General features: G+C 41.4%; 1 protein-coding gene across 1 annotated transcript; it reads right to left on the reverse strand.

Annotated features, from left to right (window-relative positions):
• Nucleotides 1–1,878: 1,878 nt before the first annotated feature.
• Nucleotides 1,879–4,910, reverse strand: LOC140104114 (DNA damage-regulated autophagy modulator protein 1-like). The gene is made up of 7 exons (XM_072127485.1): nt 4,721–4,910; nt 4,508–4,575; nt 3,897–4,039; nt 3,616–3,787; nt 2,815–2,870; nt 2,424–2,510; nt 1,879–2,322 (listed from the first exon to the last, which is right to left on the reverse strand). Exons 1-7 carry the CDS (start codon nt 4,840–4,842, stop codon nt 2,248–2,250), a joined length of 723 nt encoding a protein of 240 aa, XP_071983586.1. The 5' UTR covers nt 4,843–4,910; the 3' UTR covers nt 1,879–2,247.
• Nucleotides 4,911–18,369: the final 13,459 nt, after the last annotated feature.

An 18,369-nucleotide genomic window follows, 5' to 3' on the forward strand; every position in this document is an offset into this window, starting at 1 on the left:
GGGGGGAGGGGGGGGGTGATTTTGTGTGTTTGTTTTTCATACTTTATTAAAAGTTTTTATGGGAAAGTGACATTTTAGGGGCTTATATTTTTATGTATTTATTTTTTATTTATTCTAATAAAAATAGTCTAAACTTTAGTGTTTTTTAACTTTTTTTTACCAATACAAACTTGAACTTCTACCAGTGATACTCTGATCGCTGGTTCAAGTCCAATACATTGCTCTACAATACTAACTAATTGTAGAGCAGTGTAAACTGTCTGAGCATGTAGACGCATGTGCAGACGGTTTACAGCCAGACCCAGAAGGGGTCTGACTGCCAAGAACATCGGGCAGCTCGGGGGACACTTTGCAGACCTCAGGGCTGCCCAGGAGTGGATTGGATCACCCGGTAAGCGGCAATGGGGATCCAATCCATAGGGGGAAGAGCCTTACATGCTGTGGTCGTGCTTGACCGCGGTGTGTAAGGGGTTAAAACTTGAGATCTGAGCCAGCTCTGATCACGAGTGTTAGAGTGCAGTGTCAGCTGTAATATACAGCTGACAGCTGCTGCTTCTGGTTCTGTTCGCGAGACCGTGCCAGAAGTGGGATGTTATAGAACGTCCCCGTGACGGAAGTATCTTCCCGCAGGGACGTACTATAATGTCCTGGTGCGCGTAGTGATTAATGGGTCAAATGGCCCACAGTTTTATTTTAACCACTGGAAAAAAACAAACAGAGGAGGAGTCAGGTGACATGCTAGGGGTGGGATTTACCAATACCCCAATCCACAGTTGCCTGCATATAGCACCCGGCCCAGACAGCAGTAAAGGGGGGCGGCACGCTCTGGCTGCCACTAGCAGAGCCAGTTCATCACCGTGCCCGCCCCTGGCTGCTTTTACCATTAACAGACCCTTGAGGCGGCTACTTCCAAAGCTCAGCCAGTTCACCACCATGAGGTTTTACATCCTCTATCAGTTAAATTAATCCACCAATAACTTGCCTGCCCCTTCCACCTGACTCCTCCACCGCAAAATAAAAGCTGCGACAAACTTTATGGCCTAATATTGACTCCCATTCTATTTCCTTCATATATACATATATTTTTTATATGTTTTTCAAATTACATATTTTTAATTGTGTAATTATACATTTCCTTTTTTAACCAAAGCCATGAAGATATAATTGTGAAACAAATGATGGGCAACGAAGAGTTATCCGACAGCGCTCAGGAGAAGAAAAAAACCCTGTGGAGGAAACCTCTAGTGAACCATGGCTGAAGAATTGACCTTCCCCTGGGCTTAGAAGGATAGCCCAATTTTCATCTCATCAACGGTCAATTGAAAATTTTACATGGGCAAAGATAAACAGTAATGATAAATAGAGTCAAACTCCAACAAATCACAGTTACAATCAGTTTCATAGCATTATACATGTAATAGTTAAATAACCAGTTGCAGAATAGTGATAAAACAGGGCAGGAAGTGACATCCACTCCCGAGCCCCTCCCTCCTTACATCACAACACTATACACCACCTACTCTGTTCTTTTAACAAGGACCACCATCTTACCTCAATACTAGTACATGAAATTAGGGCGTTATAGGTCCCCCCTTACCACCGTCATGTTCTCCCATCGGCTCCGGTGTTGTCATTACACACAATCATCTATATAACATATTCAGTGCACATACTGACATATACAGCATTTAAATGACACACACAAGCATGTTATGCAATATACAGCAGAAACAATATATACTCATGTATGCAAAATATAATTTACACACATACACAAACTCACATATACAACATATACATTACGCACTATCATACTAGAGGTTTCTATAGAATAAAGAGGCATAGATCCACAGTTATATGATATAATCTGACTTCTTTATTAACTACATGGTTATCATGTAGAAGTTCTTATAAGAAGTCAGGGCCCTGAAGATGTTAATGGTGATGTTGGGCCTTTGACTTGTCCTTCAACAACTCAGGAGAGGAAAAACCCCCAGTGGAGGAAACCTCTAGGGAACCATGGCTGAAGGACTGCCCTTCCCTTGGGCTGTGGATGACAATTTGTGAGGACAGAGACCGAGCCCAGAATCTGCCTCTGGAAACGCGGGTCAAGTGATCCATACATGGTGGCCAGTATGTTATTATGGGAAGACCCTGCTCTATGATGTTATAATGCTGTTATCCAGGACTGATGCCTCAGGATGTTGTAGTGTTCACATCGTCCAGATGACGGCCCAAGTGGTCCCATCATACTCCAGAGTCCTGGTTATTCGCTCTTGTGGAGATGTTGCAACCTTTCTTGGACACCGTCAATGATAAACTCTAAGGAGAAAAAACATTATAAACCTCAGAATTGTAGAGATCAATAATAATAATGTTATTACAGTGTATGATAGGTAATAATAAGATGAGAGTCTACTGACCTGCATATGCTGATGGTAGGTAAGTACATTAATCAGGATGAGAAGCAGTATCAGCCACTCCATGGTCTTGAAGATGATGGCGCTGATCTGTAGAGAAATAATGGTAATAAAGGACACCACAAATAAACAAGAAATTTCCAGGAAATAAATTGTGTTTGTTGAAGTCATGTGACTGAAGACCAAAATATATTAGAAGTGACCCATTCACATGACATTACGGACCTCATGACCACTATGATGATTAGAGTAAGCAGTAAGTTTTATGTCTTCCCATTGGATTTCCATAGAACTACTACAATAGGTGCAGTAATCCAGAACTTTCGGGGTTATATAAAATTTACACTTGTTATATCATATGTCCATTTCATGATAGGAATGATATGGTACTTGCCTGTGGGTTGCCTACTCTGCATAGGTTGGTGTGAACTGATGTCTGACATCCAGTGACTGAAGAGTTATGGGTTAAGGAAATTAACATCAGATGATCATATAGGATGACTACCAATTCTTCATTTCCAGTATCTTATTAGGGAAATGTGGACAACATTACCTAATGGTGCCATAGAAAAAAGAAGGTAGGGGGAGCAGCCATGATATGCATGATATAACCACATGTCCCTATCTCATAACTCAATTAGGTAAATACATTTACCTCAGGATCCACCATTTTGTAAATGTGGATCTACAGACAAGGACATGGGGGCAGATTTATCAAACTGTCCATGGCAACCAATTACAGCTCCCCTTTAAAATATTCATGAGCACCGGTAAATGTAAGCTGACCTGTAATTGGTTGCCATGGGCAACTAAGTACATTCTTAGGCTACATTCACACTGCCGTTGCCCGCCGTACAATACCGTAGCGGGCAACGGCAGTGTACGGGGAGAGGAGGAGGAGGTGAGGGCAGCTCACCTCCGCCCATCTCCATAGGAAGTTATGGCGCACGGCGCCGTACTACGGCGTAAGATAGGACATGTCCTATCTTTTTCTGGGGTACGGTGCCGCACGTGTGCTGCACCGCACCGCTCCCGTAGGGCGCCGTGCGCCCATTGCCGTCTATTGGGGTCATATATCGGCCGTATATACGTCGGCCGTATATACGTCCCCCATACGGCAGTGTGAATGTAGCCTTACTCTTAGACAGTTTGATAAATCTGCACAATGGAGATTATATTGTATAAGAAAGGATACATATAAGAACACAGATCAAAGCCATAACACAGGACGCCGTTCTAATATGGCAGATGACTCTGCCACATCCAGGCGCCTTGTAGAGGATGATGGCCTGCGAAAGGTTGTAAACGCTGCCACAGATAAAGGCGGTGAACGCGGCGATCCGGTGAGTCAGTGGATAAAATCTAGTCTAGAAAACAAGAAGAAACTGGTTAGCGGAAACTCCATAAAATCAATCAATTTTATCATCCGCTAGATTATGGTGAGGTGCGCCAAACCTACAACCTGTAATAACTAACCTCACACACAGCAAGTATCACTATACCACCGCAGGATGTCCATCCCAACACCAGCAGGACTTTCTGGATTATGGGCTGATGGGCTCCGAAGGCCTCAGCGTGAAGCTGGATGAACTTATACTGGAGGAACATCAAGCCCAAGGCTGAAAGAGAGCAAAACCAGAGAAAGATTATAACACAAACAAATATGAGGGGTCTAGAACTAAACCTGACAAATGGAACCTCCCATAATGGACCAAACCATTTATCTGTATTGTCTAATCCGGACCATCATCATCGATTACAATGACCCAGATCTCCAAATTCTTTAATTCATTTGTGACATCTGATTACTAGGCCAAGATGAGAAAGGGCATAATGGAGTGCGATTAGGAGTTTTACCTGATTCTGGTTACTAGGAATGCACATACCTAGCAACCACAGTCTTTTCTATGGGGTTATGAGGTAAAGTGTCCCTACAAACAGTCTACAACAATTTATTACTGCCAGAGAAATCCGATTTCTGTAAAATTATATGACGGTTTTACGGAAACACCTTCTACCCCCCAGATGTCAACCCCTATAAAATAATCTGTAATCTCCATGTGATAATTTATATAACATTTACTTACTGGCAATGGACATCCCAATGAATCCGATCTTGAATGGAATCTTCTCAGGATAATAATTTCCTGCTTCACTGTGAAATAAAAAAAAGAAAAAAAAGGAAATGTCAATTACGTGAAAAATATACAGAATTCTTTATTCTGCACATATTCATCTGTAGGACTGAGGGTAATACTAGAAATCCATACATAATCTATACATAATATGATATAACTTACCTGATGAACATCAGTGGGGGGGAATGGGAATAAGTCAAAGTCAGGATGTAGCTGGTGCTGAGCCAGACCATACACCAAAAAGTCAAGAAGGAGGGGACGAACCCCAATCCACTAAACTCCATAGTAATCAGGAGAGTCTCCAATCCACAAACTATTCGCTCTGTGATATCCACAGAAATGAAGCCCTGGTGTCCTGGGTCAGCCAGGAATAGAACCTCCTGGCTGATGATGACATCACAGACCAGTGATGATGTCACAATGCTCTGGACAACCAATCAGAGCTAAAATGATCATATTTTAGTTATTGTCGTGCAGGTAAAACTTACAAAATATTACAAAAACGTAAACCCCTAAATTGATAATGAAAGTACAACGCTCTCTTTCTCTGTTTACTATGATTCCAGGAACTTGCTCTCATGTGTGGTGGGCTTCTCCATGTATATTATAAGCTGCCAATATTATTTACAGGTGATTTCCATCCCATCCCAGGGTAACTGTTGCCAAATTTAGACTCCAATATAACAAAGGACCCCAAACCAATAAGTGAGGAGAGAGAAGCAGAAGCAGCAGAAGAGAAAGAAGACCATAAAAGTGGCATCCAAGTTTGGTCCTAAAATGAGGCAAATTCAACCTTAGATGAAGAACCGTTCAACTGTGTAATTATTCATTTACAGAAAATGGTGCAAACATTAGTAAATGGTTGGGTGAAAACTAGCGCTCAGGTATCTCTAGCAATTCCAATTACTGGAAATGAGAGAGCCAGAGATACTTGTGACATACTAGCGTTGTGCGTAGCAATTTCTGAAAATCCCTTTTATTCCGGATGTAGCAAGAGGAAGCATACACGTCCCCATGTTTCACCCATCAGTGAAAACAGAAGAAATATACGCACCACAGCAGCGGAATGAACCATCTTCCAGGTCCAGCTGGGTGGAACCGTACCAGAAAGGCATAATCTGTAAAAGGTGGCGAGACAGACACTACCGCATTCTACACAGAGCGATATATGGATTTAATATATAATATATACATATATATAGGCTCTGGTCTCTGTTCACTAGATTCCAGAGGCTGGAAAAGTTGGAAATTTTCTTACCATATGGAAATGATGTGTTCTGGTCACATGAGAGTCTTCTCCTTTCTCTCATGTCTCTCACCATCTTATTTATCGCAAGATTGATGTGTCTAAGTCCTGAGGAAGGTTTTCTCAAATTTCTCAATATCTTGATAGGATCTCTATAAACTTGGACAGGATCTAATCTAAAAGCTGGCACATTGAATTTTCAAAACCACTGTATGGGATCTGTCTCGAATCTAAATCCCAGGATAGGGTTTCACCAATGTCTGAATCTAATGAGCGGTTCTCTCCTGATTATGAACTCAATGATGAGCACTTCCCTATTTTTAAATCCAGTGAGGAGATACCTGCCATTTCCAATTCCAGAGGGGATATGTCTTCCTGTTCTCAATCCAATAACAGTCTTTATCCATTTCTAAAAACAGTGGAGAGACCAATTTCATTTCTAAATCCAAGGATGGGATTGGTCCCAACCCTTATTTCTTTCATCATCTTGGAAAAAAATTCCTCTAACTTTTGAACCTAGGATATAATTAGAGATGGGCGAATCGATTCTAATGATTCTAACTTCGGTTAGAATTTCAGGAAAAATTCGATTCGCCACGAAGCCGAAGTTTATGCTGATTCGCGGGAACGAAGTTTTTTTTTTCCCCTTATGTTTCTGCTAATTGGGCGCGTGAACAACGTGTTACATGGGGCAGAGAACTCTGGGAAGGAGAAAGGAACACCCCCGATGACATCTACAGACCTGTAAGCCAATCAGCGACCGGCAGGCTTATGTGATGTCACACAGCCCTATAAAACCAGCCATTTTCTATCTCAGCACTTCACACTTCATGTTGTAGCGTCCAGCTGCTGCTATTGTGCTGTGCGATTCTTGCTGCAATCCCTCACTGTTCTCTAAAGGAGTTCCTATATACCCCAAATAGCAGTTCTATTTAGTGACAAAATCGAATAGGAAGAAATCTGTTTGACACTATGTATCTGCAGTAGTGAGCTGTCAGTTGTGGGGTATCTGTATAACGCACATTGCAATACCTTTTGGGGGCTCTAGTTTACAGGCAGATTTATTCTGCAGTGTAAATAGTGTTTATACAGTGTTTTTCGCAAAATTACTGCCGCCATCCTCTGTACTCTTTTGGGGAGCTTTCCACATGTATTCGCGTTTAACAGAACAGGTTCTGTCGTAATCTATGGAATCATCTGATGTCAGTGTAAAAAGAGTGCACTCTTTGATGTTATAGTGGGATTGTGGCCCTCAGCTCAGTCCTTTCGTGCTGGCACAGACGTTACCTTGGCTTATTTGGGGAAGTTGGCCTATCTAACTGCACATGGAAGTGAAGAGTGAAGCGATTCTAAGAGCTGCGGCTGTCATGTGCGTGTCATACTAAAACACAGCATTGTTTGAAGACCAAACCACGCTCCCTATGCATATTTAAGCATGGCACAACATTCTACAACACCCTACAGCAGTGATGGCGAACCTTTTAGAGACCGAGTGCCCAAACTACAACAAAGACCCACTTACTGATCGCAAAGTGCCAACACAGAAATTCTATTTGTGATTTATACTCCCTTCTCTGTCACAGTTTTCATTGATACCAGCCCCCTGAGGACACCAATAAAGCAGAAAATAGTCCCAGGTAGAGCTGTCACTTTAAAATACCTCTGTGCACAGCAAGTCCTGGGCTGTCTGGGACTGCAGGAAGATACCTGGAGTGATCTCTGGTGATGGCCTGAGTGCCCACAGAAAGGTCTCTGAGTGCCACCTCTGGCACCAGTGCCATAGGTTCGCCATCACTGCCCTACAGCAGTGATGGGAAACCTTTTAGAGATCGAGTGGCCAAAATGAGACCCAAAACACACTAGCTTTTCCCAAAGTGCCAACACGGCAATTTAGGCAGTACCAAACTTACTGCTACCAGAATCTTTGAGCTCAAATCCGACCCTGTCCACACCTTTTTGCTCTTCGGACAAGACCAAGCAGAACAGGATAGGTCACTTTAAAATAGCAGGGCACTACTTGGACTGCCTGAGACTGCAGGAAGATACCATGTCTGGCAAACTCTGTGCCTGGGAGAAAGCCCGTGTGCCCACAGAGAGGCCTCTGAGTGCCATCTCTGGCACCAGTTCCATAGGTTCGCCACCACTGCCCTACAGGCTCTCTGCAGCCAGGAAATGCCTGTTTTTTAACGTGATTAGTTTTGATTCGATTCGGGTCGAATCGAATTTTTTTGAAAAATTCGGCGAATCGGGACGAAACAAATTTTAACAAATTCGCCCATCTCTAGATATAATCTCTCCGGGTTATAAATCCCAGGTCAAAACCTCTTCCAACTTTTCAATTTTGCTTTCATATAACAAGATCTCTCCTGGTTCTGAATCCAATGTTGAGTTCTCTCTTATTTATATAGATGGGATTTCTCCAGGTTCTAAATCAATGGATCAGATTGGTCCCAATGCTATATCCTGGATATTATCATATTGTAAATCTGTAGAAAGTATCTCATCTAATTCTTCCTCCCAGAACAGAATATTTTTGGTTTCTAATTTTACTGATGGAATCTCTTCAGGTTCTAAATCCAAGGATGGGACCTGTTCCAACCTTGTTTCCTGGATAATCTTCTAAATTACTTTTTTAAAATCTCATCTAATTCTTGTAGTGGGTCTCATAGGTGTGAAACTGAGTGATGGGTGACATGTCAGGGTGGGCCAGTTCTGCCATCGCACAGTGATAGTCCCATTACAAACCACGGGTGAGATCTGCTTCTCCATCGATGAACCAGCAGGCAGCGTGACACATCTTGTGTATTAATGTGTCTCGAAGTGTCATTCTGAACACTGAGGAGGAGATACTGACTATGAAGAGGAAAGAGACAAGGCTTCCAACTCGCAGGCGGCTGTAGAAAAGGAAGCGGCTGGCGACCTTTCACATATGAAAAGTCACCGGCAGCAGCGAGTGCACCGGCGCAAGAAAGTAACGCCCAACGCGGCCTACTCCTGGCAAGCCGCACCCTCTGACGTGGCGCAGAGGCCCTGAAAAATATGCCCCAATCTCTATAATGTGCAAGATATGATTTCTACCCGCAGAATTGCAGATTTTATCAGATGTGTCAATGACGGCATAGGGAACCCCGTTCTTCTTCCCGAATCCAGTGCGGCCAGCTTGTCTCCTCAGCCTTTTATTCCAGCTGATCTCCATGTCTGCAGGAAGCTACAGAGGAAGGAAGGAGAGAACATGAGAAATGCCTGATTGTATGAATGATGGGGCTGTATACTATATTTATATGTCAGTCTTCAGTCACTTCACACACTTGTTGGCCTGTACATGGCTGTTATCGTGCATTACCTCATTACCTGGTCTGGTTAAAGAACCTGTAGAGACGTCTTGTCAACTCCTGTTTGTTCTGATGGATATTGGTGGAAGAATACGGATCTTTCAGGAAACCGTTATTGCTGGGACACTCTACTCTCCTGTTACTACAATAGATGATAAAACAAAACTGAAATGGGAAAATTGGGCTCTGGGACAAATATTTTCATTTATGTCTATGGAATTCAGTCATTAAAAAGTAAAGTTTATAATTTACCTGGAAGAAGCTTTTTAAGATACCTGAGTATATGAACAGCAGTCTGGGACCACAGCCACCATCTTCAAGACTTTGGAATTAGGGGATGAGACTGGAATAAAGAAAAATAAAGACACAGGGAGGAATTTATGGGGCTCCAATACCATGTCTGGTGACAGCAGCAGAAATAAGGTTCTGGCCTCAGTTCACTATATTCCAAAGCTTGGAAAGTTTCTTACTATATGGTCATTATGTGTTCTAGTCACATGATCAGAGTCTTCCAGTCTTTGTCTCCTTTCTCTCATGTCTCTCACCATCTGATTTATCACAGGTTGGGGTTTCTCCCATGTCATGGAAGTAGATTTAGTGTTTAAGTCTTGAGACAGGTTTCCTCTAATTTCTCAATGCCTTGGTAGGATCTCTGCCCATTCTATAAACTTTGGTAGGATCCAATCTAAAGGTTGGGATAGGATCTCTTGCACGTGTATATGCCAGGGCGTATTTTTTCAATTTCAAAGCTGTATGGGATCTGTCCTGAATCAAAATCCAAGGATCTGGTTTCACCATTGTCTGAATCCAATGAGCTACTCTCTCTTGACTACAAATTCAATGATGAGCACTTCCCTATTTTTAAATCCAGTGAGGAGACATCTGCCATTTCTGAATCCAGAGATGATATATCTTCCTGTTCTCAATCCAATAATGATCTTTCATCCATTTCTAAAATCAGTGGAAAGACCAATTTCATTTCAAAATCCAAGGATGGGATTGGTCCCAACCCTTTTTGCTGGGTCTTTAGAATCCATATAAAGAATTTCCTCTAATTTTTGAACCTAGGACAGAATCTCTCCAGGTTCTAAATCCCATGTGAGAACTCCAGCACTGGACCTTTCCTGACTCCTTATCCTATTACAAGTTGTCTGCTGGATGTCCAATTTGGCATTCAAATAACAGGATCTCTCCCTGTTCTGTATCCTATGTTGAGTTCTCTCTTATTTATACATCTAAAGATGGGATTTCTCCGGGTTCTAAATCCAAGGATGGAATTAGTTCCAATTCTTTATCCTGGGTATTATCATATTCTAAATCCATAGAAAGTATCTTGTCTAATTATTCCTCCCAAAACAGGATATGTATGATTTCTGATTCTACTGATCTCTCCAAGTTCTAAATCCAAGGATGGGACCTGTTCCAGCCTTTTTCCCTGGATATCATATTCTAAATTTATTAGAAAAAAATCTCATCTAATTCTTCATCCTATGACATGATCTCTCTTGGTTCTAATTTAAATAATGGGGTCTCTCCTGGTTCTAAATCAAAGGGTGGATTCAGTCCAATTTTTTTATCCTTAGTGTCATCTTCTTCTCAATTCATAAAAAGAATCTCTTCTAATTATTCATCCCAGGACAGGACCTCCCCGGGTTCTAAATCTCCAGAAAGGACTTCTTCCAGCTTTTTATCCCAGCACTGGACCTTTTCTGACTCTCTATCCAAGTACAGGACATCTTGTGGTTTGGTAGCACAAAATAATTTGGAGGGCATTTAACCCCTAGGCGCACCAGGACATTATAGTACGTCCCTGCGGCTAGATGCTAAGCGCACGGGGACGTGCTATAACGTCCTGCTTCTGGCACCGGCTGACAAACGGAGCCGGCACCAGAAGCAGTGGCTGACAGCCGACACCGCGCTGTAACACCCGCGATCAGAGCCGACTCCAATCACGGGTGCTAACCCCTTACACGCCGCGCCACTGATCCTGGTGCATTTTTTTTAGCCTCTCCAATTCCTGAGCAATTAGTGGTGTTAGTTTCAGGATCCAAAATACTAATAAACGGGCGTAATGATGACGGTTGCAGGGGGTACAAATGCAAGCAGGATGGCAGGGAAAGAGGAGCTATCACGGGTCGGGAGGGGGGATCTGTCTAGGAAGAATCCAAGGCCCGGACCACATTCTACATTTCAATTGGGATAGCAAAGATTCCCCCCACCAGCCACAACATATATATACATATATATATACATATATAATGTAAAGACACATCTTATGTGATAAAAATTGTGATGACTGAAACATACTGATCTATTTTGCATTTATTTATTAATGAGATGTTTTTTTAATTTATAACTTACCTCTGTGTATTAACCTGGTTTGGCTCACAATAACTGATGCATATAATGGAAGGCCTAATGGAGATGTGAACTGGACCTTTTTCCTGTAAATAAAATAGGAAATCATTACTCATTACTAAGAACTTATGTAATAGGTGACATGCTGGCACCAGTTACATGAATCATGTCAATGGCACCGATCTTCATATGGGGGCCGGGTTTGTGTAGGCGGGGGCCTATTGGAGGCAACCATGACCTATTTCTATGCTATACACTGCACTGTATGACATGAATGTACACTAATTCCTCCCTGTTGACCTTTATTCCTTCAGTCCACAATGAATCATTTAATGCGTTTAGATCCGGTGATTTCCCTTTTATTTTAGCGTCTACATCTTTCTGTTTGGTCATTTTATTTTAGGTGCTTCCATATTTTCCACTACAACCAAATGTAAAAGCTTTGCCCAAGGCTACCGCTCTGGCCTGCGTGTTATGTACAGCACAATATCAGTCTCGTCATGTACGTAACACCAATAGTCATTAATCATAACTTCGGTCTTGTTTTGTGGCTGCATTACAACGGTACAGTAGGGGTAGCACACGGCTGTATAAAAACATTTGTATGCAAGGGGCTTTATAAGAATTTCAAATGGTTATGTCATGGGTGCCCCTGCGACCCATGCCTTGGGTTGCAGGCGCACCGGTGTACCTTTGTGTGGTCGCTGTGCCCACTGCCTCATTCACCTTGCCTGGTTCCAGCGGCGTATCTCGCTGCTCCTTGCACACATCCCCACCTCCTAGGGTGATCGTGAGCTGGCTCTGTAAAATTTAACAAAAATAGCATGTCACGGGTCGGCTGTGGATGCATGGAGAGGGCTCATGGGCTGAGCCCACTCTATATCGGGTAAATCTTTGCTGTATATCGCAGCAAAGACTTACCGTTAACAACCGTGATCGGTGCTAGCACCAATCGCAGGTCTCGAACTGCACATTGCCGCCGGCAAAGCTGCTGGCGGCTTTAAAAAGATGTCGGCGCATGGTCGGCGCTGCCCGCGACGTCATTGGGAGCGGCGATCGGTTGACATGACAGCCTCGGGTCTTCCTAAGACTTGAGGCTGTCTCGTTGTATCCCTTTGATTACAATGTGCTATTCGCACATTGTAATGAATGAGAAACGAAATTCCCCATATACAGTAGTACGGCAGTATATGGTAGGATCAATCAGACAACCTAGAGGTTCTGAAAAACAGTAAAAGTAAAAATAAAAAAAAGTTAAACCTTAAAATTCTAATAATCCCCATTGTAATGAATGAGGAAGAAAATCCCCATATACTGCCATACTGTAGTATGGCAGCATATGGTAGTATCGATCAGACAACCTAGGGTTAAAGTATCCTAGGGGCTGTGAAAAATAGTAAAAATAAAAAAACGTTAAAATAATTTTTTATAAAAAAAACCTACAAATTCAAATCACCCCCTTTCCCTAGAACTGATATAAATATAAATAAACAGTAAAAATCACAAACACATTAGGTATCACTGCATCTGAAAATGGCTGATCTATCAAAATATAACAATGGGTTTTCACTGCGTTTAACCCTGTAATGGAAAATAGAGCCGAATTTGAAAATTTTTGTACAGTAGGTTTTAATTTTTGTAAATGTATGAAACCATTATAAAACCTATACAAATTTGGTATCCCCGTAATTGCACCGACCCAAGGAATAAAGTAGACATGTCATTTGTGATGCTCAGTGAAAACTGTAAAATCCAAGCCCACAAGAAAACACCGCAAATGCGTTTTTTCACCAATTTCACGGCATTTGGAATTTTTTTCCCGCTTCCCAGCACAAGGCATGGAATAATAAATACCACCAGTATGAAGTGCAATTTGTTACACAGAAAACAAGCCATCCCACAGCTCTTTATTTGTAAAAAAAAGTTATAGATTTTTGATTGTGGGGAGTGAAAAATGGAAATGAAAAAACAAAAAAGGGCCAGGTCTTTAAAGGGTTATGGTTGTATGAATACTGTATAATAAATAATGTAATGACACTAAAGAACCACAAGGTGTCACCTTTACAACAATATAAGAACTTAGAATACTAGTTGTCTTTTCTTTGTCAGTTTGTACTTATGTTTTTCTTGACACGGTTTTAGTGTGTGACAAATAAAATAATAAAATATTATCTCTGTGCACAACATTTAGGAACAGTGAGATTACTATAGCGTGATTACTTCCATTAAAATTCTGCTACTAAAGAAGCATCCACTAGGGGCAGTATTTGTATTAAAAAATATGTCCATACTCGAGTTTATTCGACTTTACACAATAAAAATTTCCAAATACCCCCAATTTCTACATTTTAGTTTTTAAAATTTTTTGCAGTAGCCATGAATGTGATCCCAACATTCAGCTTTTGTTCTCGTTTTGGTATGCGGTACAGTTGGAGTTATCACAAACACGTGTCAAATTTATAACGTGCATGTGACAAGTCCTATCCCAGTAAAATACCTGGCAGCTGATCAGACCAGGAGCAATTCTTATATTTATGAGTTACATTATAATTAGTTATGTTATTGTAGGTTCACAAATGTACATCACTGGCAAATGTCTGGCAAATAATGAAGCATTTATATCAATTAAGCATTTTACATATGTGGCGGGGTCCCGGGGGCAAATCCAGGATTTTGACAAGAGAAGAAGAAACTTAATAATTGTGAGCTGCTATATACATGTTTATAAGAGAATCAAGAAATTGTGTAAAATGCACTTCTATTCCAGATTTGTAGCTGGACTTGGAGCACTTGGGGTTGACCTCACACTGCTGTGTTATTTGATCTCTACATTAATCCTGCTCGCTAGGTGCTCCCCTCTGCTGGAATATCTAACCATAAGGCCATGTTCAGTAAATAGATCTGACACAGAAGTGCATTAGTTATATTCCAGCTACAATCCCGGAATATAATTATTGTAAATCTACCATCAAAATCAAGCATGATAAACCACTTATACTACTTATAGATCCAGGCACAGTGACAGTGGTAATTTTATTATATTTGTTATCCATGGCCTCCTTCCTTCTGAAATCAACTTTTAAAATTATTCTGATGAGCCTGAAGGGCTACTGGGCGTGTTATCAGATTCCCTTTTTGCTGCATCTTTACAGGCTGTTATACTGTCTCCCCCTCCCCCCTTCAGCACCTTGATTTCCTTTTCCTAATGGACCAATTTGGCAAGCTCTGACTGTCAGCTTACTGTCAGAATCCTCTGATTGGACTCAGAGCTTGTGGGACACACCCAGGGTTGCCTTGCAGGGAGCTGATTGACAGCTGCCTTGCAGTATCTGATTCTTGGAAAGTTGGGTGGTTCATTCTGGAGCTCTGTGTTGGACTTAGCTGTGGATCTGTATGCACTATATAAATACAGGAATTCTTCTTATTATTATCTTACTGTAGTGGAGGAAGTTTCAGCACATAGTGGGAGGGGGGAAGTGATCCTGCAAGGTTTAACAGCCTGTGAAGCTAGATTGCTAAGGCCAATACCTAACACTGTCTAAAGCTTTGAATGGACAATACTGCTGGCAGACTCTCTTTGCCCTGGTATTTGTGTATTTTGGTCCCCTTATTTGGGCACTTTGTGATGCCATTATGTGACTACAGTATGGTATTGGTGACAGCTAGGCAAAAAGCATTGTGGGTTTGTGACACTCTTCCTGGCACCAATGGCACATGTCCTAGAAACGGGCTGTGTCTTGACGGGGGTTAAACTGGGGCTCTTATATGCAAATGTATACGGTTGCATTCAATGGGACGCTGTTTTATGATCTGTGACCTATAACTATAAGACAGTTTATTAGACATGTGCATAGGCCAACCTGTAAGATTTACAAGTGTAGTTTACTCCTTTGTTACAAGAAGGACTTAATGACCTATCTTATAAACTTAATGAAATAAAACATTTTGTCACCACTAGGGGGAGCTGACTGTCAGGATCCTCTGATTGGAATCTACTTCAGAGCTTGTGGGCCGCACCCAGGGTTGCCTTGCAGGGAGCTGATTGACAGCTGCCTTGCAGTAACTGATTCTTGGTAAGTTCATTCTGGAGCTCTGTGTTGGACTTAGCTGTGGATTGAATGATGCAGGGTCTCACAAGTCAGCTGCTGGGGTCGGCATCCAGGAACTGGATAAAAATGAATGATTTGTAAAGTGCTGTGGAATTTGATTATCCTATAAATATAACAATTATTATTATTATTCTCAGTTCACTGCATTCTGGTTATTTGGGTAACCTGTGACCTGTAATTCCTGTTTCTGTTTTGCTCAACCTGAAATTCTGAAGTTGTACCTAAGCTTATATCCGCCCTGAGCCCTGAGAACCCCAATGTGAACTGGAAGCTGTATCTGAGCTGGCCTCCAGCCCGAGACGGTACTTTGAACCCCAGTCTGAGCTGGAGCCAGTACCTGACCCTGTGTCCTCACCTGTGACCCCATATCCTGAACAAGAAACCTTAAACCAGTATCCTGACCTCATCCGGATCCTCACATGGAATCCGGTATCCTGGCATGATCCGTTACCCTGTATCATGATCTGGAATCGACCTTATCCGGAACCCAGTATCCTTACCTTATATCTTGTATCCTTACCTGATCCAGAGCCCAGTATCCTGACCAGGAACCCAGTATTCTTATCTTGAATCCTGTATCCTGACCCGATCCAGAAACCAATATTCTGACCAGGAACGGGTTGTTTAGTTTGATTTATATCATAACTAAATTTATATAGGTTGTGCTAGATGCTCAGCTTTAACCCCTAGGCGCACCACGACGTTATACTACGTCCCCGGGGCTAGATGCTTAGCGCACCGGGACGTAGTATAACGTCTAGCTTCTGGGACCGGCTCACGAACGGAGCCGGTACCAGAAGCAGCGGCTGTCAGCTGTCTATCACAGCTGACACCGCGCTGTAACACCCGCGATCGGAGCCGGCTCCGATCGCGGGTGTTAACCCCTTACACGCCGCGGTCAAGCATGACCGCGGCGTGTAAGGGTGTTCCTGCTGTGGATCGGATCCCCCGTGCCGCTTACCGGGGGATCCGATCCTCTTCCGGGCAGCTCCGAGGACTGGCATGTGCCCCGGAGCTGCCCGGTCTCCATGGCAGCCAGACCCCTTCCGGGTCTGACTGCAAACTGTCTGAGCATGCGCAAGCTTGCTCAGACAGTTTACACTGCTCTACAATAAAATAGTATTGTAGAGCAGTGTATTGAACTTAAACCAGTGATCAGAGCATCACTGGTTTAAGTTCAAGTATGTATAAGTAAAAAAAAATGCAAAAACAGTTAACACTACACATTATAATAAATAAAAAATAAATACATAAAATATAAGCCCCTAAAATGTCACTTTCCCATAAAAAACTTAATAAAGTATAAAAAACATAAAAACACAAAAAAAAACCTGCATATTTGGTATTGCCGCATCCGTAACAATCTGCATAATAAAACAGAATTGTTACTGGACCCGCACGGTAAACGCCGGAGGAAAAAAACGCAAAAAACGTTCCGAAAAAAAGATAATTTTTAATTAATACCCTATAAAAAATGCTCTAAAAAGTGATTTTAAAAATTTTATGCACTCTAAAATAAGCCCACTAAAAAGAAAAACTGTTCTCGCAAAAAATAAGCCCCTAACCAGATTTGTCAGCCAAAAAATAAAAAAGTTCTGCATATAAAAAGATGGTGATGCTAAAATGAATAAGATTTTCTCCAAATTAGTTTTTATTCAGTACAATTGAATAAAATACACAAAACCCCCACATATTTGGTATCCCTGCGTCCGTAACAATCTGTATAATAAAACAGAATTGTTATTAGATCCGCAAAGTGAACCCCGTAAAAAACAACCTAAAAAAACTCTCTCTGAAAAAGATGATTTTTTATTAATGCCCTTTAAAAATGCTCTAAAAAAAGTGATTTTAAAAAGTTACACAATCTAAAATAAGACCACTAAAAAGAGCTATCATTCTTGCAAAAAATAAGCCCTTAAACAGATTTGTGAGGTGAAAAATAAAAAAGTTATACATATGAAAGACGGTGATGCTAAAATTAACAACAATTTTGCCAAATTACTTTTTATTCAGTAAAAATGGTAAAAAATAAAAAATATATATAAATGAAGTATTTTCATAATCGTGGCGACCCATAGAATAAAAATAATATACTATTTTTATGGTATGGTTAACGGCCAAATAAAAAACACATAAAAATTTTCCTAAAAATTGATGATTTTCATTTCCTCCACCAACAAAGAGTTAATTAAATCTCACCAATTAGCTGTAGATGCCCCAAAATTACATACCAGAAAAGTGCATCTCATGTGGCAAAAGAAATAAGCCCCTATAGGTCCTCATTAAAAAAAAGAAAAAAATTATAGCCTGTACAATGTGACATAGCAAATCTGCTCTGGATGGCGCCTCCTTCCCTTCTATGCCCGGCCGTGCGCCCATACAGAAGTTACCACCACATATAGAGTATCCGTGTACTCGGGAGAAATTGGGTATCAAACTTTGTGGAGCCTTTTTTAATTTAATCCATTTTAAATGTTTAATTTTCCACCCAAAATGAGTGTATTGTGAAAAAATATTACAATTTGCAGACTGCACCTCCATTTTGTTTTAACCCCTATAAAACACGTAAAGGGTTAACAAACTTCTTAAAAGTAGTTTTTCATACGTTGAGGGGTGTAGTTTCCACAATGGGGTATTTTACGAGTCTTGCTATTATTTAGGCCTCTCAGTGTCAATTAGAAGTTGATCAGGTCCATCTAAGTACGGGTTTTGGCAATTTTACAAAAAATGTGAAAAATGGCTCCCAAATTCTGAGCCTCATAACAT

The sequence above is a fragment of the Engystomops pustulosus genome, chromosome 10 (assembly GCF_040894005.1).
Source record: "Engystomops pustulosus chromosome 10, aEngPut4.maternal, whole genome shotgun sequence".
NCBI lineage: Eukaryota > Metazoa > Chordata > Amphibia > Anura > Leptodactylidae > Engystomops > Engystomops pustulosus.